Consider the following 22,760-nt stretch of genomic DNA (forward strand, 5'->3'; position numbering starts at 1 on the left):
TTTCCTTAGCATTGCTGCCCCCAGGTTTATGACTTGAGACTTTTTTAAAAAAAAACACCTCTTTATTAACAAATCATTGTCATCCACCCAAGAGGACCTATTGTAAACCTCTAATAACATCAGAATTATTTGCTCTGGTGGCGCAGTGGTTAGAATGCAGTATTGCAGGCTCAGCTCGTTGCCAGGAGTTCGATCCTGACCGGCTCAAGGTTGACTCAGCCTTCCATCTTTCCGAGGTCGGTAAAATGAGGACCCGGATTGTTGGTGGGGGCAACAGGCTGACTCTGCAAACCACTTAGAGAGGGCTGTGAAGCACTGAAGCAGTATATAAGTCTTAACTGCTAGTGCTATCGCTCTGGTATTTTCCCCTTAGTCTTTTCACAAATGTGAAAAGATAGGCTTCAGGTATTTGAAAAAGGAGACATAAACTTGTGTGGGCGGCTCCATGTTCTTTTTCCCCCCTAAAGATATTGTTCCCTGATTGCCTTTGAAATTAACTGCATGATTGGAGCCTTGCATGAGAAATCGACGAAACCGTTGCAGCATTTGTGTCCGACTGTGTAAATCAGAAGGATGAAGTGGGCACATTTTGCCGCCTAATTTTAGCAGCCGTCTTCAAAACGGCTGGCGTGATTGAGCAGTTGAGGTGGCAGGCGGGTTAGGGTAGTTTAATCTGCTTGCAGTCCTGGAAGCGCTTCAGGTGGCTTTGGGCAAGTCAGTTCCCCTTGGCCAAGCCTACCTAACTTAGCACATTACCTTGCTTGGATCCCTTTTTATAAAAGTAGGGAGGTAGACATTTAATAAAAAAGCACTTTTTTAAAAGGAGGGTTTTATGCTCCAAAAGCCTTACATGCTATATTTCTCAGGTGATTTGACTGAAGAATGAGACAAAAAAGATCATTGTTCCAAAAAAACAACAACAACTCCGCTAAAGGTCTTCCTCTGCTTACAATCACAATCGAGCTCGGAATTTCTGTTGCTAAGCGAGATAGTTAAATGAGTTTTGCCCCGTGTTACGACATCCCTTGCCACAATCATTAAGTGAATCGCTTACACTTGCAAATAACACGCTCATTAAGTAAATCTGGCTTCCCCATTGACTGCTTGCCAGAAGGCCGCCAAAGGGGGTCACGTGACCCCGGGACACTGCAATCGTCATAAATATGAGTCAATTGCCAAGCCTCTGAATTTCAGTCACATGACCCCTGGGGATGCTGCAACGGTCCTAAGTGTGAAAAACAGTAAAAAGTCACTTTTTTCAGCGCCGTTGTAACTGAATGGTCACCGAGCAAGCTATTGTAAGACGAGGACTACCTGTGTTTATATTTAGATAACGTTCTTGTTGGTAAATGCTTAGTATGAAAGAAATACACCCTTTTGGTGTGTTTATTGCCCCACCCTTTCTTTTTAGGAATCATGGAAATTGTGTGGTTTCAAGATCCCTAAAAAGGGGGGACAAGGGACCCCAGTTGCCAGTTAATGCTTCAGGTAGCCATATTGCGCCAATATTGAAAAAAAAAAAAGAATAAAACTGTAATGTGGATTATTTGCCGTCAGCTTATAAACTGAAAAAGGCAAGAAAATGGGCCTTTTTTCGGAGCTTTTCTCCGTTCTAATGGCCTTGTCTCCCCCCCCCCCCTCTTCTTGCTTTGCAATCATGAGATCCAGGAGCTTTTCCAGAGTTTATCTCTGTAACCTGCTGCTTATTGGATGACCACGGTTCACAAGTAATGCGTTATGGTTTCCCACTTTTATAGTGGCAATTCCAGGCAGATGGAAGATTTGATGGCTTTCTGCTCAAGCTTAGTTTTGGCATCATAAGTTGCAAAATTACACCCCCGCCTTTGTCTTTACCAATTTGTTGTAAAATCTCTGCATTGCCCTGCATAACTGCAGTGGGGAGAACATAAAGATTCACGTCTGATTTTCTTTTTGGAGTGGCAAAGCTTGGAAAAGAACAGGCGTTCTGCTGCCAGCGTTCAAATAATTTGCCACAGCATGGAGAAAAAGAAAAAAGAAAAAAAAAAGAGGGAAGGGGGGCCTGAACCGAAAGAAGGACTGCAGCTGTAAAAGATGAACGTAAATTTTTTTTTCCCCTCTCCCCGTAGCCCCCCACCGCCAAAATGCACGCCATCATCGAACGGACCGCAAATTTTGTCTGCAAGCAGGGAGCCCAATTTGAGATCATGCTGAAAGCAAAACAGGCGCGCAACTCCCAGTTTGATTTCCTGCGGTTTGATCACTACCTCAATCCTTACTACAAATTTATTCAGAAAGCCATGAAGGAAGGGCGCTATGCTACGGAGAAGAAAAAGGAGGAGGAAAAAAGTAAGTGATGAGGAGGGGTTTTGGTGGTTGTTCTTTTTTTTTTTAATGAAACAACGGTGTCAGGCCAGCTGTAAGCTTGTGCGTTCCTGTCTAAATCACTCCAGCGTCTGACAGCCGAGAAAGCTGTTCCCTAATATCTGCTGCAGATGTTTTAAGTCGTTTTTCCAACGGCTGTAGAGAGGATTAGAAGTTTTAAACGCTTCAAAATGACGGCCTCCCCAGGCACAACCCAACTTTCAGCAGCGTTTACTCGTTCCTTTTTAAATCCATTTTTCTTTTTAAAAAAAAAGCAAAAAACCTGACGTTTTATGCTTGCATTTATATGGTTTCCCTCTTTCAACAGGGCTCTTTTATAAAATAGAGTAACAAGTAGCTTTGAGAAAACAATTCGGCTTAAACATCCCAGGCAAGAAATCTTGTTGTATACTGGTAGTCCTCGACGTGATGGAGCCTGCCCATCATGGTTGTAACATGGGTTGGTCACGTGAGCAGGCTGATTGTCTTGGTAGTGGTTGCAAAGCGAGCTCTTGACTCGACAAAAAACCCCAAACGAAGTGCCTGTTTTCTGCAAAGCTATCATAAAATGCAGCCGCGTGACTGCAAGATCCTGCAAACAGCTACAAATGCAGCTGTATTGCCCAGCCCGACCCAAAGTCTGATCATGTGACTGCAGAAGGAACCCAACCGTCACAAGTCACGAGCAGCCCTAAAATAGGTTTGTCGTAACTTCAAAACAGTCCCTAAGGAACCGGTCCTAAGTTGAGGACTCTGTTCTGTACCAGCCTGCTACCGGCCTTGCAGAAAAGGCAACCCCTTTACAGACGGCAAGAGGCTGGAATACGTCTGCCAAATTTATTACAAAAACAAACAAGACACGAACCAAGATACCGGAGCTTTGAAACACTATCTGAGTGGTTGCTTTCAGCAAACCAGCCCTCCCCACACAAGTCCTTTATAAAGAGTTCAGGGCGTGGCTTCTCTCTCCCTCCTTCCGAGAAGCCCCATTGCCTTCCTCTGTTTACTCCTACTTGACTGCCTCCTGCGTCGGGCGTCCTTGAACAGGGCCAGCTGTGGGTCATCTTCATCCACGCTGTCAGGCTCACACAGCTGGGTCTCCACCAGGTGGGAGGGGCCTGGCTGGGGGCTCTGCGGAGCCTCAAAGCCATCATCAGCAAGTTCTTCAACACCCCCCTCCTCCCCCTCATCTGAGTCATCCGACCCAACTGCCGAACCCACAGGCTGACCCTGAATCACAACAGACTAGCTGTATGCGCTTCGTGTTCCTAAAATAGCAGAGAGTCGGGAAGACGACGTTAGGAAGGCAGAATTCACAGCAGAGGGAGTCCCCAACTCACAAAGGAGCCCAAAATTTCTGCTGCTAAGCAAGGCAGTTGTTAAGCGAGTTTCCCCCCCCCCATTTTACGACCTTTCTCGCCACAGTTGTTGAGCGGATTGCTGCGGTTGTTAGGTCAGCGATGCAGTTGTTAAGTGAATCCAGCTTCCTCCATTGACTTTGCTGGTAAGAAGGTCTCAAAAGGAGGAATCGGAACAAATATGAATCGATTTTTTTTTTTAAATTTTAATTCCATTTATATCCCGCCCTTCTCCGAAGACTCAGGGCGGCTTACAAGCTTAGCAGTAGCCTTCATTCTATGTATATGCCTGCTTATTAGGGCTTTCACACCCCCCCCAAGCGGCATTATTACAAAGTCAGCTTAATTGCCCCCAACAATCTGGCTCCTCATTTTACCTACCTCGGAAGGATGGAAGGCTGAGTCAACCTTGAGCCTGGTGGGACTCGAACCTGCACTAATGGCAGGCAGCTGGTGTTACTTAAGGAGGCATTAGCCCACTGCTCCACCAAGGCTCTTGAATTTTGATCACTTGGCCACAAGGATGCTAGAAGGTCCCAAGCCTGAAAAACTGTCCTAAGTCGCTTTTTTTCCAGAGCCCTTGTAAAATTGTCGAGGACTACCTGTATTTGCGAAATGGGTGCTGCCGTGCACGGGTGAGCTTGCCCAAGAAGCATAGATACCTTCAAGGCAACATCATTTGCAGCGTCTCCCAGCGTTCTGAAAAAAATCACACGGTCAATAGCCATAGCAGCTTTTTAACTAAATCCTGCGAACGTGGCGCCCTTCATGGTATGGAAAAGCTTCAGCCAGGCAGTTTGGTTTGGCTTGGGCTTCTGACCCCTTCCTTTCAGCGTCCTCCTGATAACGGCTGTCCCGACGTGGCGCTCTGTTCATACTGCCCTTTTTATTAAAAAAAATAATAATAAAGTCTCGTCATTTCTGTTCTTCCCTCGGCAGATGCAACGGAATCTGGTGACGACGATGATGATGATGATAATGAAGGCAATTATCTGCACCCCAGCCTTTTCGCTTCTAAGAAACAGAGCAGGCTAGAAGAGCTGATGAAGGTAAATGCAGCCGGTTCGAACTTTTTCTAAAGCAATATCCATTTGGGTGTCCTCCTGGATTCACAGCTCAGTTTGGAAGACCATGTAGGAGCCGTGACCAGGGAGGGGGCTTTTGCCCAGGTTCGCCTGGTGCGCCAGTTGCGACCCTATCTGGACCGGAATGCCCTGCGTACAGTCACTCATGCGCTCGTGACCTCTCGTATAGACTACTGCAACGCTCTGTACATGGGGCTGCCCTTGAGGACCACTCGGAGGCTTCAGCTGGTGCAGAATGCGGCCGCGCGAGTTGTGATGGGGGTCTCCTGATACTCCCATGTAACACCTCTTCTCCGCGAGCTGCATTGGCTTCCAGTTGCCCTCCGGGTGAGATTCAAGGTGCTGGTGATGACCTATAAAGCCCTAAATGGCATGGGTCCGGATTATCTTAGGAACCACCTGCTGCCAGCATCAACTTCCCTTCGTCCAGTGCGCTCCCACAGAGAGGGCCTCCTCAGGGTGCCGTCGGTCAGAGAGTGTCGGTTTGCGGCCCCCAGGGGGAGAGCATTCTCTGTGGGCGCGCCAGCCCTTTGGAATCAGTTACCGGTTTAGCTCCGGATGGCTCCCGACCTTCGCTCTTTCCACCGTGATCTGAAAACCTACTTATTTGAACAGGCCGGCCTGGTTTAAGGGTTTGGGGTATTTTTAATTATTTATTGTTAGGGCTTAATTAATTTTATTTTATTTTAACTTTTGTATGTAATGCTTTTATTGCCCTGTACACCGCCCTGAGTCCTTCGGGAGAAGGGCGGTATAGAAATTCAATCAATCAATCAATCAATAAATAAATTTTCTCTGAGCAGAAAACATCGGTCTCTTGGAGTTTTAAACTGCTGTTAAATTCCTGTGCAAAAAATCCCTCCCTATCCTTCCCCCCCCATTTTTCCCCTATTCTGCCAGGTTACTACCGTGTGTCCCCCCAAATAAGACCAGGTCTTATACTAATTTTTTCTCCAAAAGACCCATCAGGGCTTATTTTCTGGTTGGGTTTTACTTTCGGGGAAATATAGTACTGAATGCGTCCGTCTGGCTGACCATCTTAACTGGGGCTTATTTTGGGGGTGGGGCTTATATTACGAGCATCTTGAAAAATCACGCTAGGGCTTATTTTCCAGTTGGGTCTTATTTTGGGGGAAACACGGTAATGCTAGACCAGGGGTCAGCAACCTGAAACAGTGAAAGAGCCGCTCAGAACCGGTTCCCTCACAAAAGGAAAAGCTGGGAGCCGCAAAAAATGTGTGCGCATGCGCATACATGCGCACATGCGCAGAACAGGGTTTGACTGAAGAGTGGAGCCAAGGCGAGATATGCACCTGCCCTGCATATTTGAATTGATTGGTTGAACTTTTTTAGTCTCACTTTTTTGGGGGGGGGACTGCACATGGCAGAGGACTAGGAGCCGCAGGAGTCGGCTGAAAGAGCCGCATGCGGCTCCGGAGCCGCGGGTTGCAGACCTGTGTGCTAGATAATGCCCTTCTGGTTTTGCACACCATACGGAGTGAGGTTTTTTTTTTTTCCGCCTCTTGTCTCCTAGCAAAAAACCTTTGTGATTTCCCTTCCTCCCTCCGCCTCTGTCTTGGTGGCAGTTGTTTTCTCTGATGGGGTTTCTCTGCTGTCAGCCCTGTTTCTTTCAGGGAGGAGAGACAAGTCAACGTTTTCCCCACCTCTTTTTGATGGGCAAAAGGACAATAAAAGTTAACAGTTACAAAGAAAGTTCTCTTCTGTTGGTAAAAATTATAAAACATCGTCCCTCCTAATAATACTAGCATAAAGAGCCAGTTTGGTATAGTAGTTAAGATGCTGGCCTAGAAACCAGGAGACTGTGAGTTCTAGTCTCGTCTTAGGCAAAAGAAGAAAAAAAAACCCAGCTAGATGACTTTGGGCCAGTCTCCAGGAGATGGTGAGTTATAGTCCCATCTTAGACAAGAAAGTCAGCTGGGTGACTCTGGGCCAGTCTCTAGGAGATGGTGAGTTATAGTCCCAATTTAGGCAAGAAAGTCAGCTGGGTGACTCTGGGCCAGTCTCTAGGAGATGGTGAGTTATAGTCCCAATTTAGGCATGAAAGTCAGCTGGGTGACTTTGAATCAGTCTCACCCACCTCACAGGGTTGTTGTTGCAGGGAAAATAGAAGGAGGGAGGAGTATTAGATGTGTTCACTACCTTGAGTTATTTACAGAAGTAATGAAGGCGGGATGTAAGTCAGATAAATAATTAAATCCTATGTCCAGCAAGCAGTTTGAATCATCCTGGCCAGTGTGGTTGAAGAACTGGTGATGTTTTTCTGAACCACAGGGATGATCATTTGATGCTGGGCAGTCAGTGTGAGGGCGTTCAGCCACGGTGATGTTCCTTGTGTTTGCCTCTTGTAGCCTCTGAAGGTGGTGGATCCCGATCACCCGTTGGCAGCCCTCGTTCGCAAAGCTCAAGCCGACAACCTCGCTGTTTCTCAGGCGGGTGAAGGAACAGCCGCTCAGTCGTCCCAAGTAGAATATTCTTCTGATCGTAAGTACATGCTTGATATAAGAGAATTACAACTGGGAGGAAGTTGCTACTTATAATGGGCTCAAAGAGACAATTGTGATGGTTATTGGGTAGCCTTTGGTAGATGTGCTTCTTGCCAACTTGGTTGCAGGCTTGTGCCATTAGCCATTTTTTTCCACCACACATTTAGACACTGAACACAAGCTGCCAGTTTCAGGAAAGAGAGTAGGATTCTGTCATTTGCTATCTGCAGCTCAGAGTTACCTAACTAGAAAGAACAAGGGCATCTGTGCTAGTAAGGTCCAATCTTAGTGCCAATAGAAAACAATCTCATTATTGTGGAGATACCAATAAGTAATTTGAGCTTACACGGGTATAAAATGAATCGGGTATTTGGAACTTCAGTTAAATTAGTGGCATCTGGGAGCACGTTAGCAGATCTAGGGTTAAGGAGGTGACGAGAGATCTTATTTTAATAGACGAATTAGTGCATTTTTGTAGTGGAATATTGCCTGGGGTTGCAGGACGGAAGGGTTTCTTTCCGGAGGGCAAAGAGACAGCAGAGCTCGGAATATCGGATAGGCAGGAAGAGGGCAAAGTGGGAGCCTCCCTAGCAATTCACGGAGCAGCTCTTTAGTGATGCTGATAATTGCTTTAATCTGGCAAGAATCTGTCTGTAGGTAAATGACACAAAGGCAGCCGTTGAGAAGCAACTCCACCTCTCGTTCTTAGTTCTTCTGGCCTGCGTGTGTAAAAGATGCTTGCAAACTCATGAAAATGCAGGTAGTCTTCCAACTTCCAACTGTCTGGTTCGTGGCCGTTCGAAGTTACAACGGCCCTGAAAAAAGTGACTTAACGACCGTTCTTCACACTTGACAACTGTTGTGGCGTCCCCCTAGGGTCACGCGATCCAAATTCAGATGCTTGGCAACTGACTCCTATTTATGACGGTTGCAACGTCCCGGGGTCATGCCATCCCCCCTTTTGTGAACGTCTGACAAGCAAAGTCAGTGGGGAAGCCACTTAACAACCGCGTCACTAATTTCACAACTGCATCGCTGTGGCCGGAAAGATCGTAAAATGGGACAAAACTCAGTTTACATGCGTCTCGCTTAACAACAGAAATGTTGGGCTCAATTGATGTCGTAAGTCAAGGACTACCTGTACTTTCCCTGGATTCAGATTTTGGGTCAAAAGTGTGTGGGAGGGGTATCATTGGAACAACAGCATGTCAGGGGGCATGGCCTCAGACGTCTGGGTTAATTAAGTATGCTCTAAAACTGTGTAAGGGACGCGGTGGCTCAGTGGGTTAGGACGCTGAGCTTGTCAATCAAATGGTAGGCAGTTTGGCAGGTCAAATCCCGAGTGCCACGTAACAGAGTGAGCGCCTGTTACTCGTCCCAGCTTCTGCCAACCTAGCAGTTCGAAAGCATGTAAAAAATGCAAGTAGAAAAATAGGGACCACTACGGTGGGAAGGTAACAGCGTTCCGTGCACCTTTGGCGTCTAGTCATGCCGGCCACATGACCACGGAGACGTCCTCGGACAAGCGCTGGCTCTTCGGCTTTGAAACGGAGATGAGCACCGGCTCCTAGAGTCGGAAACGACTAGCACGCATGTGCGGGGGAACCTTTACCTTTATCTTTAAAACTGCAGTCCCCAACCTTTCCAGCTTGGGGGGAGGAGCAGCAGCGGGGTGGGGGGTTGAGAGCGGATGGTTCCACGCAAACAATAGGGGCACTTGCACAAATGCAGCTTGGCGGCTGAGCTTGCACAAATGGGAGTTTTGTGCGCTCACCCGACGCTTGTGCAGCCCGATTCCCAAGAGACTGCAGCCTGGTACCGGGTCACAGCCCGGGGATTGGGGACCCCTGCCCTAAAAGATGATATTTTCTGGATTGGAGTCATCTCTCCCACACACACACACACACACATCAAAGAACATATCTTTGTGGATTGAGCATATGCTGTTTAATGCCATCCCATCTTTTCCCAGGCAGGTTGGGCTGAACAATGAAGCCTGTGGCTTCAGAGTTGATGGTCCCGCTGCAGGAAAGATGACCCGTCTTTCTTGCCTAGCGACAAGTCCCCCCCCACCAATGATGTATTTTTATTCTTTTCCCATCATCGGGCTGCCTGTTTCATTAGACGGGGGGAGGGAAGATTGATTGTGCAATATTGATATCCTAAACTCCAAAGAGCAGAGTGGAAGGGAATCAAATTAATGAAGACGGTTTCATTTTTGAAGCCGCGTGCCATGCATCAGTTTACACAAATGGAGCATCAGAGTGCATGGTTGGTGATATTTTTCATACTTCCCCTCTCGATATGCGAGATGCGACAACTTCCCATTAGTCTAGGTTAGCATCAGAGAAACGAGACCTCGGAAGGTTTAAATTCTTGCTTTCTCAACGCAGTATCTGTGGAACCGCAATCAAGCCTTGGTGGAGCAGTGGGCTAATGCCTCCTTAAGTAACACCAGCTGCCTGCAATTAGTGCAGGTTCGCATCCCACCAGGCTCAAGGTTGACTCAGCCTTCCATCCTTCCGAGGTAGGTAAAATGAGGACCCAGATTGTTGGGGGCAATTAAGCTGACTTTGTAATAATGCCGCTTGGGGTGTGTGTGAAAGCCCTAACAAGCAGGCATATACATAGAATGAAGGCTACTGCTAAGCTTGTAAGCCGCCCTGAGTCTTCGGAGAAGGGCGGGATATAAATGGAATTAAAATAAATAAATAAATAAATTCTGATTTAAAAACCAGAAATCATCCTAGCTGCATTTAAACTGCATTTAAACTCCTTCTTGGTGTGGAACATAGCAGTTAACCTTTCATTTGAGTAAAAACTTCTTCTATTTTTCCTGGCTTGTTACAATGCCTCAAAGAGATTGAACGGAAGGCAGAAACTACAGACACCCGTCATCAAAACATACACGTCTGGGAAAATGTTAATTTAGCTATATTTCTCCACTGTAGGGGAAAAGGGGGAAAAACAAACAAATCAAAGCTGCTTCATTCACTTCAGAAATACAGCACTGTTCTTCCTTAAAAAGGAGGTCCTGATCTGTAATTAGAAGACCAAAGATAGGATGGTGCAGAATGGCAGACTCTTAACAGCATGCCATGAATAGGTTTTTTTTTTTAAAAAAATGACTGGTTTCAGTGAGAAATAAAATCAGCGTTCTTCATTGCTGTCACAAAGAATGCCGTAGAATGTTACATACCTGGCCAGCGATGGCCAAGTTTTTTTTTTTAAAGTGACTAGGTATTATGAGCACAGTGCTGGAAATGACTGTTTGTTTCACATAGGGGTTTTTATTTTATTTTATTTTATTGGGTTGTTTTTATCGTTGATCTCTGATCATAAAGAATTTGATTTATACACGTGAGGTGAACAGACTCAACAGGAGCATGTAGCTGGATGGCAATTTCTCTTACATTGGTTCTCCCTTTTCAAACGTCAAACCGACAAAGCTCACGAGCGTGATTTTCAAAATAATAGTTCAAAATGCAGTGGTATCTCGGTCCTCATTGGTAATTGGTTCTGGGACACGCGATGAACACCAAGACCTATGAGTACCGAACAAATTTTTCCCACAAAAAATAATGTAATGAGTCACAAAGCTGCAGACACCAGCAAGTTCTAGCTTGTGCATTGAGTACCAAACAAACAATGATTATCGGGACAAAATTTGCATGTCAAAATGCATTGAGTACCAATTTTGATGAGTTTCAAAGCAGCTGAGCACCAAGGTGCCGCGTACAACGCGAAGCAAAAAATCAGTCCTGGCTAAATGCAGATGAGGGAAGAATCAATTCGTTCTTTTCCTTGTGTTGGCTTCCATTGCATCCATCCTTTAATTTGTTCTTGTGCTTCTAGCGGCGAAAGTTTTTCTTAATTAACTTATTGTAAATATTGTCTCATCCTGGATAAATAGTTTGTTTGAAGGAGTGCCTTAATTTTCATGCTTTCCCTAGCCCAATCGTTCATTTTTCTGCATGAAATTAGCTACATTGGAGATACTTCCTCACTCAGAAGGAAAAAGGGTAGCGTTTCGCACTTTGCATTCCAGGCCAAGTTTTGCTCGAGCAAATGAAACTCCTGGTGAATATCCAAAAGATAGTTGATCTGATGAAATGATCCGCATAAAAGAAGAAGTCATTGTGTACTGAGATAATTGGATTTCTAGCATCTAGATTTTTGTCTTTTAAAAGCTCAGAAAGAATTTTAAATATAATCAGTATATAACGATTTATGTTTTGAGAGCAAAGCATTGATTGATGATTTCCTGGAGGCTTATCCTTTTGAAAACTTATTTGTTTTGTTTTGTTTATTACTACTTCATATTTCTTAACTGCAAATAAGTAACACTATTATAAAGGGGGGGAGTTGCATAACTTTCTCAAAAGGACATTCATCACGGTGGTCATTGTTAAGTTTTATCTGCTGTGCAACACCGGATGAATTTATCAAGTGAGTCATTTATTGCACATTAAATATTAAAATGAGTTAAAGGCCAGCTGAGCAAAAGGCGTGATGCTAATCACCAAGTAGTCATCTTAATAAGAAAACGAGGTCTTGCAAAAAGAGAGAGAATTACTTAAAAGTGCTGTAGAAAATTACCCATAACTTAAAACCCCATAACTATTGCATTTGCAATAGTTACATTTTCTTCTCACAATCTTGGGATTGAAAGGAAGAGCCTTGCCAGCAGACTTGAGATGTCATTTTTGTCTGGGTTATTATTTTCAAACGTTCTGAATGTTGTTTAGTGGCAGAACGTGCAAGCAGGGATATCTGGAGTGGCCATACAATTCTTTTCCACAGGAAGCTGCCTTATGTTATTCCAACTGCTTGTTCCTTATCGGCGAGAGGGGCGGCACATACATTTAATAATGAAATAATCCCAAAGGTGGGGTTTTTTTTAAAAGAAAGTCCATTTGCCCCTTGCAAAAAGCACTTTTGGGACAACCATGACCTAGATGACTGAGAATCTCTATAGACAAATGGAAAAAAGCTTGATACTGTCTACCGTAGAAAGGACTGCAGCTAGGAAATTTAAAGATGCTTGCTCCTGGGAAGGAAAGCCATGGCAAATCTAGACAGCACACTAAAAAGCAGAGACATCACCCTGCCAACAAAGTGCATATACTGTAGTCAAGGCCATGGTTTTCCTAGTTGCAATGTATGGCTCTGAAAGTTGGACCATAAGAAAGGCTGAGCGCCAAAGAATTGAGGCCTTTGAACTATGGTGCTGGAGAAGACTCCTGCAAGTCCCTTGGACTGTGAGGTGATCAAACCGGTCAGTCCTAGAGGAGATCAACCCTGACTGCTCTTTAGAAGACCAGATCCTGAAGTTGAAACTCACAAAGTTTTGGCCACCTAATGAGAAGGAAGGACTCACTGGAGAAGAGCCTAATGCTGGGAAAAAGTTGGTGGCAAGAGAAGAATGGGACGACAGAGAATGAGGTGGCTGGATGGAGTCACTGAAGCAGTAGGCGTGAGCTTAAAGGGACTGCAGAAGATGGTAGAGGACAGGAAGGCCTGGAGAGGAACGTTGTCCATGGGGTCGCGATGGGTCGGACACGACTTCGCAACTAACAACAACCGTAAAAAGGCAGCGATCCCTTCTCTAGAAACTGAATTTCAAGGCAGAAATCCTCCGTTTCTGACGTCGTTCCTCTGCAAGAAGATTTTGTCAAGAGCTATGGAAACTTGATCCACTGAGCATTGCACACTTTGGTCGTTCTCCATTTCTTAGGCACTTTATAGTCCTTTCAATATACTTTAAGGGACTTGAAGAAGAAATTGGAATCACAGAGTTGGAAGGGACCTTGGAAGTCTTCTAGGCCCTTTACCAAGAGTCCTCATGCCATCCCAAGCGAAGGGTTGTCCAATCTTTTTGTTGACTCTAGTTTCTTATTTTGTCTCTGTCAAGAGTTTGGCTGAAAAAGTGTGACTGTTCCAGGCTCACTCTGAGCTTCTGTGGCTGAGAGTAAATGTCAGCTTAGATGCTCCTCCTCTGTTGTCCATCACTTTACTCACTTGGCCATACTAGAACTTAGGTGAAGAGAATAGGATTGGGTCCAAGTCAACAAGAGAGGTTCCACGGCTGAGGATGGACTTCAGCCACAATCCACCCAGTTGTCAGTCTAACACTATGGTGTCACTGTGACACCATAATATTCAACTTTCAAAGTGCCTACAAAGATCATGGGCTTGTAGGAGTCCTTCTATGTCTGGCTTCACTATTAAAAATTCAAAAGTTCTTGCTATTCCCCAGAATACCCGATTTATCCTCTCTTTTTTCCCCCTTTGAGCTCTTCTTTGCCTTTTCTGCTGGCCTGGATCAGAACTGCTCTCCCTGTCAATCAAATGCCCGTGGAGAACCTGACACTTGTGGAATGTTGATGAACTGTATGGGTATATTTTATTTCATTGTGCCCACAGCTCTAGTGTTGAAGACATCCAGACTTGTAAAATTGTAGACCCCACAAACAGATTTCAGGATGCAGGATTTTTCAGCAGCAGATCTGTTTTTCCAGACAGGTTGTCACTCTCTGGCCCAGGTGCAGACATCTTTCTTTTTAAAACCAGACCTTGGAGCCTTGAAAATAAGTAGGTTCGTAACCACTTGTGTTGGATTTGTGATTCTGCTTGCAAGTTAGAACCCAAATACGATGTTGCTCGGTAAAAAGCTTATCAGCCAAATTGTGTTCTGCGCCATATTTGTCCTACCCTTTAAAAAAATATACACAACATTTTTTGGTGGCGTTTTAAAATTGTTTTCGGAAATGTGTCAGACCTCTACAGATGTAGGCTTGTCCATATGAAATTGACTTGTACACCTGAACTCTGAACAATCTGTAGTATTTGGGGGGCTAGCATCGTTTGAGCAAGGACAGCTTTGTTGTGACTCAGGGTCAGCCTGTGGTTTCGGCAGCCGGCTCAGAGGTGTCGGATGACTCAGATGAGGGGGAGGAGGACCGTGTGGGAGACGAACCGGTTGATGATGGCGTGGAGGCTTGGCAGAGCTCCCAGCCGGGGACCTCCTCTCAGCTGCGTGAGCCCGATAGTGCGGAGGATGATGACCCACAGCTGGCCCTGTTCAAGGACACCCGACGCAGGAGGCAGTCGAGCAGGACTAAGCAGAAAAAGGCTGCGGGTCTCCTCGGGAGGAGGCACAGGGAGACCACGCCCTGTGCTCTCTATAAAAGGAGTGTTTGGGGAGGGGCTGGTTGCTGAAAGCAACTTTTCCGCTTGAGAAGACAAGCTCTAGTGTTTTTGTGAACTGCGTAATTAAATCTTGGCAGAAGCCTTTTAGTCTTGGACGCTCTCCAGTCTCTTCTTTTGAATAGGGGTTTGCTAGAAGAGGGCTGGTTCAGAACAAGCTTTACCACTCTCCTGCTTTGTTTCTTTATCGATGTGCGTGTTTCTGTTTGACATTTTAAAGAAAATATCTAAACAGGTAAAGAACCGGACCAAAAGGGGAGGATAAAGGAGCATGATTCTGATGAATAAGAAATATATACTGATATATTTACAAATATCATAGAGGTTATCAATTTTCCAGTATATAATGCGCTCGTGACCTACCGGTTAGACTACTGCAATGCTCTCTACATGGGGCTGCCCTTGAGGACCACTTGGAGGCTTCAGCTGGTGCAGAATGCAGCCGCGCGAGTTGTGATGGGAGTCTCCCGATACTCCCGTGTAACGCCTCTTCTCCGCGAGCTGCATTGGCTTCCGGTTGCCCTCCGGGTGAGATTCAAGGTGCTGGTGATGACCTATAAAGCCCTAAATGGCATGGGCCTGGATTATTTTAGGGAGCACCTGCTGCCAGCATCAACTTCCCATCGTCCTGTGCGCTCCCATAGGGAGGGCCTCCTTAGGGTGCCACCGGTCAGGGAGTGCCGACGGGTGATCCCCAGAGTGAGGGCGTTCTCTGTGGGCGCGCCTGCCCTGTGGAATGACCTACCTGTGGAACTCCGGACCGCCCCCAACCTTCATTCATTTCGTCGGGACCTGAAAACTTGGCTCTTTGATCTATCTGGCCTGGACTGAGGGGTTTTAAGTTTTAAACTTTGTTTTAATTTGTTGGGCTAGTAATTAATTTAATTTATTTTAATTCTATTTCTATTTTAACTTTAATATTGTTTTTAAACTTTGCCCTGTAAACCGCCCTGAGTCCTTCGGGAATAGGGCGGTATATAAAACTAATTAAATAAATAAATATAGTGAATTGACTGTGAAAATACAGCATTTTAAAATCCTGAGCATCACTATTAAGCTCTGTACAGCCCATCCACCAAGAACCACGAACAGCATAGTATTATATTTATATTATATTTATATTTATTAAATTTTTATATAGTATACATCAGTCTTGTTTTGTTTCAGCCTTCTAAGTTTTTGCCTTCCGTTTTCTTCAGTTCTTAAATTTTAAATTCTGTTCTTCAACCACCCAGAGAGCCAATTTTGGCGTTGGGCTGCCTGGAAAGAAATTAAAGGAATTAAAGAAAACGTCTCACTTGGGATGCTGCATTTTACCGATGGCTTTTCTCCTTCCTTGCTATTAATAGCAAATAATGAATAATGCATCGGGGCACAACTTCCTCGAGTTGATCCACTAACTCTGCAGAGACTCTCAAGGGCTGAAGCTTGTCAGAAGAGAAATTCTGAATTCGGTGGATAATTTGGCCACGTAGCAAGACACTTTGTGCAGCCCTCAGCTTAAAAAGCACAGCTGAGCCCAAAGTTTCTCTTGCTAAACGAGATCGTTGCTAAGTGAATTTTGCCCCGTTTTATTAGCGTTCTTAAAAGGGACGCGGCGGCTCAGTGGGTTAGGACGCTGAGCTTGTCGATCAGAAGGTTGGCAGTTTGGCGGGTCGAATCCCGAGTGCCGCGTAACAGAGTGAGCGCCTGTTACTCGTCCCAGCTTCTGCTAACCTAGCAGTTCGAAAGCACGTAAAAATGCAAGTAGAAAAATAGGGACCACTCTGGTGGGAAGGTTACAGCGTTCCGTGCGCCTTTGGCGTCTAGTCATGCCGGCCACGTGACCACGGAGACGTCCTCAGACAAGCGCTGGCTCTTCGGCTTTGAAACGGAGATGAGCACCGGCCCCCTGAGTCAGAAACGACTAGCACGCATGTGCGGGGGAACCTTTACCTTTTTATTAGCTTTCTTGCCACAGTTGTTAAGGGAATCCCTGAAGGTGTTAAGTTAACAACACGGTTGTTAAACAGATCTGACTTCCGCATTGACTTTGCTTGTCAGAAGGTCTCAAAAGCGGAATGATCACATGACCCCGGGCCACTGCAACCGTCATAAATGTGAGTCGGCTGCCAAGCGTCTAAAATTTGATCACATGAGCCTGAGAATGCTACTTAAGTGTGAAAAACAAGTCCTGAGTCCCTTTTTTCCCCTCGGTGCTGTTGTAATTCTGAATGGTCGCTAAATGAACTGCTGTAACTCAAGGACTACCTGTATGTACCTGGAAACTCAAGGTTGATGGCCTCACCTCAGCTAAATTAAAGCATGTGGTTTTTCTTATCCAGCCAGAGGGAATGAGGTGAGCAACCCGTTGAGGTCCCTTCCAGTTTCAAACAGTCATTAAATGAATTGTTGTAAGTCGAGGAAAACTCTGGTCTTCTCGAAAGATGCTCCAACCAGATCTTGGTAATTGGTTGAGTGCCGCATCCTCCTAAGTTTGAAATTCTTAAAGAGACATTTAAGGAAAGGGAAAGCCAGAGGATTAGCCATGTAGCTTTGAAGAGCTCAGTGGAATGCAGTTTAAAATCCGCCCCCTCTTTCCCCCCCCCCCAAAAAAAAAGCATTAAAAAAAATCTGCGTTATCTTGACATCAGTGTGATGGCAGTTTATCGAGATCACTTTATATGTACAAGCTTTTTTTTTTTAACCACTGCTGTTCTTTTTTTCTTCCTCCTTTTTAAGTTTCAGCAGTTTTGAATGCAGAGTACATTAGCTGCTAGAATTGTTCTCGTAGGTGTCAAAGTAAATATTGTTAGTGTGGAGAATAAAATTACAAAGGCACATTTTGAGCCAAGCGAGAATTGCCAAGTAGTTTCGCGCGCGCACACACATACACACACACGCTGCAGCACATAGCGTTAATCATTTGGAATTTAGGCAACACACAGCCTACAGCATACAAAAAGGCACCATTCTGGATTTCTGTTAGAAGAAAGAAAGAAATACTCTTTATGGCCGCAAAGATAGCGCGGATCGTGTCAGCTGAATTGTAAGACGTCAAAGAGACAGAACCTCAAAACAGATTGTTCGGTCTTAAATGGACCTTTCTGCATATTTGGTCACAAAATAAAGGCCATCCTTTGTTTGGACCATTCTCTGACGTTCTTTGGGGGTTGACATGTAAATTTATCCCCCTCAAAAAAGATGTAACCCCCCCCCCAGTCCTCGGCTTACAATCTTACAACAGCACTGAAAAAAGTGACTTTTAAGACTGTTCCTCGCATTTACGACCATCGTAGCATTCCCCACAGTCACGTGAACCCTTGTCGATCACCGTGTATGTACGACGGTTGAAGCATCGGGCAGGGGGGGGGGGCAGTCACGTGATCACCATTTGTGGCTTTCCCAGCTGGCTTCCAACAGGCCAAGTCAATGGGGGGAACCAGTGTCACTTAATAGCCACCTGATTCATTTAACGGCTGCAGCGATTCACTTAATAACCGTGGCACAAAAAGTCGTGAAATTGGCCCGTGACTCGTATAACAACTGGCTTGCTTAAGCCATGGAAATTCTGGACTCATGTCATGATTGTAGGTCTAGGGCAACCGTACATTTTGTGTTTTTTAAAACAGTCCATCTCCTCCCCAAACAGTAATTCTAGGTTTGCAAGTTGCAATTTCCCCCCCCCCAGCATTTTGTTCCAAGATACAAGAAACTTTCCTCATAATTGCAGGGTTTCTATCTTTTATTTCAGTCCAGCTGCTATAAGATAACTGGTTTTTTTTAACCACGGCCACAGCAGAACCAGGGGTTTTCTACTGCAGAAAAGCATTACCACAATTCTATAAAATGCCTTGTTTTTAGAGACTTGCGAAGCTCATTTAGGTCTAAGCTGGGCTTGTAAATGGCTTACCTTCTTGTTTTTAATAGGTACAGACTTGTTATCATTCCAAGCTTTGCTTTTATGATGCTCTTCCTCCCCCCCCTTACATGCCACGTCTATTTTTATTTAGAGGTGTGTTGTGCATCTTAAGAGATGTATCTTATCTTAGAATTTCTCCCTTTAAGCTTAAAACACTGGGCTAGAATTATTCTGTGGTTAAGCCATTGCAGGAAGCACCAGGTCTGTTTTATTAATGAAATATTATAATTAATTACAGTCCTGGGTCTTGTTGTCTGTCATTTTCAGACACGTCTCCATCCTGTTTTTCTAAATAATTCAGGAAGGCTGGCAGAGAACTCTAAAATTAAGAATTAAAGCAGCTGTTCTCTTGGGATACATTTTGATTTGGAGCCTTGCACTGAGCAGATGGCTTCAGTAACCCCTAGGATTCTGTCTGTAAAATTAAAGCAGCTCTGTTATTAGTGGTTGGGTCAGCTGGTATTTCACAAGTGAAGGATTCATACCTGTGCATTTAATAAAATAACTGCCTTAAAAAGCTCTCCGCCCAAACAGGCTGATGATTTATCACAGCGCCTTTGAAACACATGAATTATGCAGGCTCCCCACCACACACACGAATGCAAGGTGATTATTCTTTAAACTGCTGAGCTGTTTTAAATTGGGATTCCTGCGACGCATGTTCTGGTATTGATAAAATAATGAAATGCTTGCAAACCACAGAGATTTTTTATTCACACCAGCCTTTGACAGCAATTGGGTAGTTTCCATTTGCATGACTTTCTGAAACGTCCTTCGGGGGTGGGGGAGGGTTGCACTTTTTTTTGAAAGGGGGGAGTTTGTGCAGCCTTTTTAACATTTTAGTAACACCTCTACTCCGCGAGCTGCATTGGCTCCCGGTTGCCCTCCGGGTGAGATTCAAGGTGCTGGTGATGACCTATAAAGCCCTAAATGGCGAGGGCCCGGGATATTTGAGGGAACATCTGCTGCCAGCATCAAGTTCCCTTCGTCCAGTGCGCTCACGCAGGGAGGGTCTCCTCAGGGTGCCGCCGGTTAAAGACTGCCGGCAGGTAACACCCAGGGATAGGGCCTTCTCAGTGGGTGCGCCTGCCCTGTGGAACCAGCTGCCTGCGGAGCTTAGGACTGCCCCCACCCTCCGTTCTTTCCGCCGGGACCTGAAGACCTGGCTCTTCGAGCTCTCTGGCCCAGGCTGAGAATATTTTTAATTGTAATTTTAACTTTATTGTATTTGATAAAACATTTCTCAGTCTGTTTTTGATTATACATATCCATGTCCTGTTTTTAAATTTTACCTAATTTTTAGCTTTGGTTATAGTATTCAAGTTTAGCCACTAACGTCCTTAATAGCATCCATAACCCAAATTCCCCTTATTTCAATAGACAAAAATTATCACATTTAAAATACAGATAATACCTATATAAGTAAATTCTACTTTTATTTCATAAACATTTTCTATTTCTCATCCTGATACTTCTGTTCAGTCCCGTATTGTTCACCAGTGTCAGCCTTTTGTCATAAACAGTCCGATCAGCTCTACTTTCAGGCTTATATCCGTCCGTCCCTTCGCCGTGTGTCCGTTCAAATAGACGTGTTTCCCAAACAAGCACTCCATTTTCTAAGCAGATAATCATCATAATCTCTCGGGATCCAAATAGCCCATTCACCACTTTATACTCTCTCATCTCATTCCTGCCCCATCCATCGATGTCACATAAGGGTTTTTTTCCCCCTCTCTCCCTGGATTGGCTTTATTCATAACGGCGCACAATTTCCCCCAAAACTCATATGTGATTCCACCGTTATTAGCATTTAATGGAACACAATGTGCACCTGTCACCCACCTGGAGATTTCTCCTTTGTTGTAGACTCTCCGTATCCTAGGTGACCCCCAGATTTCTACTTTTCCGTTACGCGTTTTAGCTCTTTCATTCAGATTTACATCTTGACGTTCCTGTGTGTAGACGTAGGCCTCAACGTGCAGCAGTTCATTCAGTGACTGTCCAAAGTTACGGTGGCATTAAAAAAAAGGGACTTAATGACCGCTTTTCACCCCTACCACCTTTGTGGCATCCCCATGCTCATCTGATGAACATTCAGACACTTGGCAACCGATCCTTATTTATGAGGGCTGCAGTTCTCCCAGATCATGTGAACAATTTTTGTGACCTTCTGACAAGCAAAGTCAATGGGGAAGCGAGATTGACTGTTGTGTTGCTAACTTAAGAACTGCAGTGATTCACTTCAGAGAGCACTAAGGACCCCACAGTCCTCTTCCTCTCCGTAAGCCCCACTTCCTTCTAGCACTGATGATGTTACCTAGTTTGGGTAATGAAACGTCTGCAAGAAAACAAGTTCAGAGAGCCCCAAGGACCCATAGTCCTTTCTTCCTTTCTTCCTCCCTCCCTCCATAAATTCCACTTCCTTCTAGCACTGATGATGTTACCTATTTGAGTCATGAAACGTCTGCAAGAAAACAAGCAAGCTCACAGAGCACCAAGGAGCCCACATATTAGTAAGCTTCCTAGTTGAATCTAAGCAGTGTTGTAGGCATGTTGCAGCTGTGTGCAGAGCTATAGGGGTTGGGGCAAGGATCCATGCTGCTGTTTGAGTTGGCCTTTTCTGTCCAGGCTGGTCAAAATTCTGATCATCTAATATATATATATATATTTTATATATATAACAGCCATGGCAGCCATGTACTACAGTTACTACATGTTGCCTGATGGATCATACTGCCTCGCCCCACCGCCACCAGGGATTGACATGGCTACTTATTACAACGCCCTGCCAGCTGGGGTGACGGTGTCAAGCACTACCGGCGTAGCCACGATCACAGCACCTCCGCCTCCCGGCACGACACCCCCACCTTCTTCCGAAGCAAGTGAAGAGACAAGTGGCGCATTACCTGGCACAAGCACTTCAGCAAGGTATCACATTATATGCTGGCCTGTGTAGTAGAGCAGGGGTTTTGTTGAGTGGATTGTGTAACTAACAACCTGCCTGTTTAACAGAACATCTTTTCCTAACGGTAGGGAGAACCCACTGCTGAAAGTCAACCCAAGCTAAGGAGAATAACTTGTTGGTTAGACTCAATAATTCATTGGTGCTCAGATAATATTGACTTGATAGCAGTAGGTACTTGGCTTTTTTTTTCCCATCACAGGGTTTTTCTACAAGCATCAGAAATCAGTTTGTCTTCCTTCCTTCCTTCCTTCCTTCTTTCCTTCCTTCCTTCCTTCCTTCCTTCCTTCCTTCCTTCCTTCCTTCCTTCCTTCCTTCCTTCTTTCACAGCTTTTGCATTTATATAAACCTGGGTCCTGCGTGTTGTCATAGTGTCAGCAGCCTCACAGCAATTCCAAGTGGCTGGGCTGGTTTTTCAGACCAGGCTTTGGCAAGGAGGCTTCCCAGTTACCAGGCAGTGGACCATTGCATATGTTAAAGTGATTAAATGTTCATAATTAAAAAGGCAGCTCAAATAAAAGGGTGTCTCATTGCATCCTAAAATTGTCAGAGCTTTAGACAGAGTGCAAAAGAGCCGACATGTTTGTCTGGTCTAGGTTTGTTAAATGCATGATAAAGGCTTTTTGTCATTTTTTTTGATGGCCTTCTTGGTCAGCAATTAATCTTTTCACTAAAAATAATCTGCTTTCCTCCCCTGCCAGCCCTCTGCAGGCTGATAATGTGCAAGAAGCCTATTTAATTTCTGTTTAATGAACCACCCACTTCCAGATGGGTCTTCCCAAGTTGACGTTCTGGAGAGGATATTCTGTTGGCCATATTAAAGCTTGATGATGCTAATTTTATTCTAGTGTCCCACATGAGGACATAGTGTCCATCTTTTTTTTCTTTTCATTTTTGAGAGCCAATTTGGTCTAGTGGCTAACATGCTGGCCTAGAAACCAGGAGACCGTGAATTCTAGTTCTGCCTTAGTCATGAAAGCCAGCTGGGTAACTTGGGCCAGTGACCAGGAGATGGTGACCCATCTTAGGCATGAAAAACCAAGTGAGTGACTTTGGACCAATCACCAGGAGATTGGGAGTTCTAGTCCTGCCTTAGCCATGAAAGCCAGCTGGGTGACTTTGGACCAATCACCAGGAGATTGGGAGTTCTAGTCCTGCCTTAGTCATGAAAGCCAGCTGGGTGACTATTGGACCAATCACCAGGAGATTGGGAATTCTAGTCCCACCTTAGCTATGAAAGCCAGCTGGGTGACTTTGGAGCAATCACCAGGAGATTGGGAATTCTAGTCCCGCCTTAGCCATGAAAGCCAGCTGGGTGACTTTGGACCAATCACCAAGAGATTGAGAGTTCTAGTCCTGCCTTAGCCATGAAAGCCAGCTGGGCGACTCCAGGCCAGT

General features: G+C 45.0%; 1 protein-coding gene across 8 annotated transcripts in view; it reads left to right on the forward strand.

The window, feature by feature from the left end:
- The window catches only part of SFSWAP (splicing factor SWAP), a 98,856-nt gene that overhangs the window by 17,930 nt on the left and 58,166 nt on the right, over positions 1–22,760 (forward strand). For 6 of the 8 annotated variants that reach the window (XR_014027914.1, XR_014027915.1, XR_014027917.1 and 3 more), the window contains 5 exons: positions 2,109–2,328; positions 4,641–4,750; positions 7,156–7,288; positions 13,812–13,880; positions 21,085–21,328. Coding sequence is in view for 3 of the 8 variants with exons in the window: in XM_081339122.1 (XP_081195248.1) it covers positions 2,109–2,328; positions 4,641–4,750; positions 7,156–7,288; positions 13,812–13,880; positions 21,085–21,328 (776 nt within the window). In the remaining 5 variants the exon portion in view is untranslated. The remainder of the gene's footprint in view (positions 1–2,108; positions 2,329–4,640; positions 4,751–7,155; positions 7,289–13,811; positions 13,881–21,084; positions 21,329–22,760) is intronic. The other 2 variants (XR_014027916.1, XM_081339124.1) reach the window with 1 other exon arrangement.

The sequence above is a fragment of the Vipera berus genome, assembly GCF_964194415.1.
Source record: "Vipera berus genome assembly, chromosome: 14".
Classification (NCBI taxonomy): Eukaryota; Metazoa; Chordata; class Lepidosauria; order Squamata; family Viperidae; genus Vipera; species Vipera berus.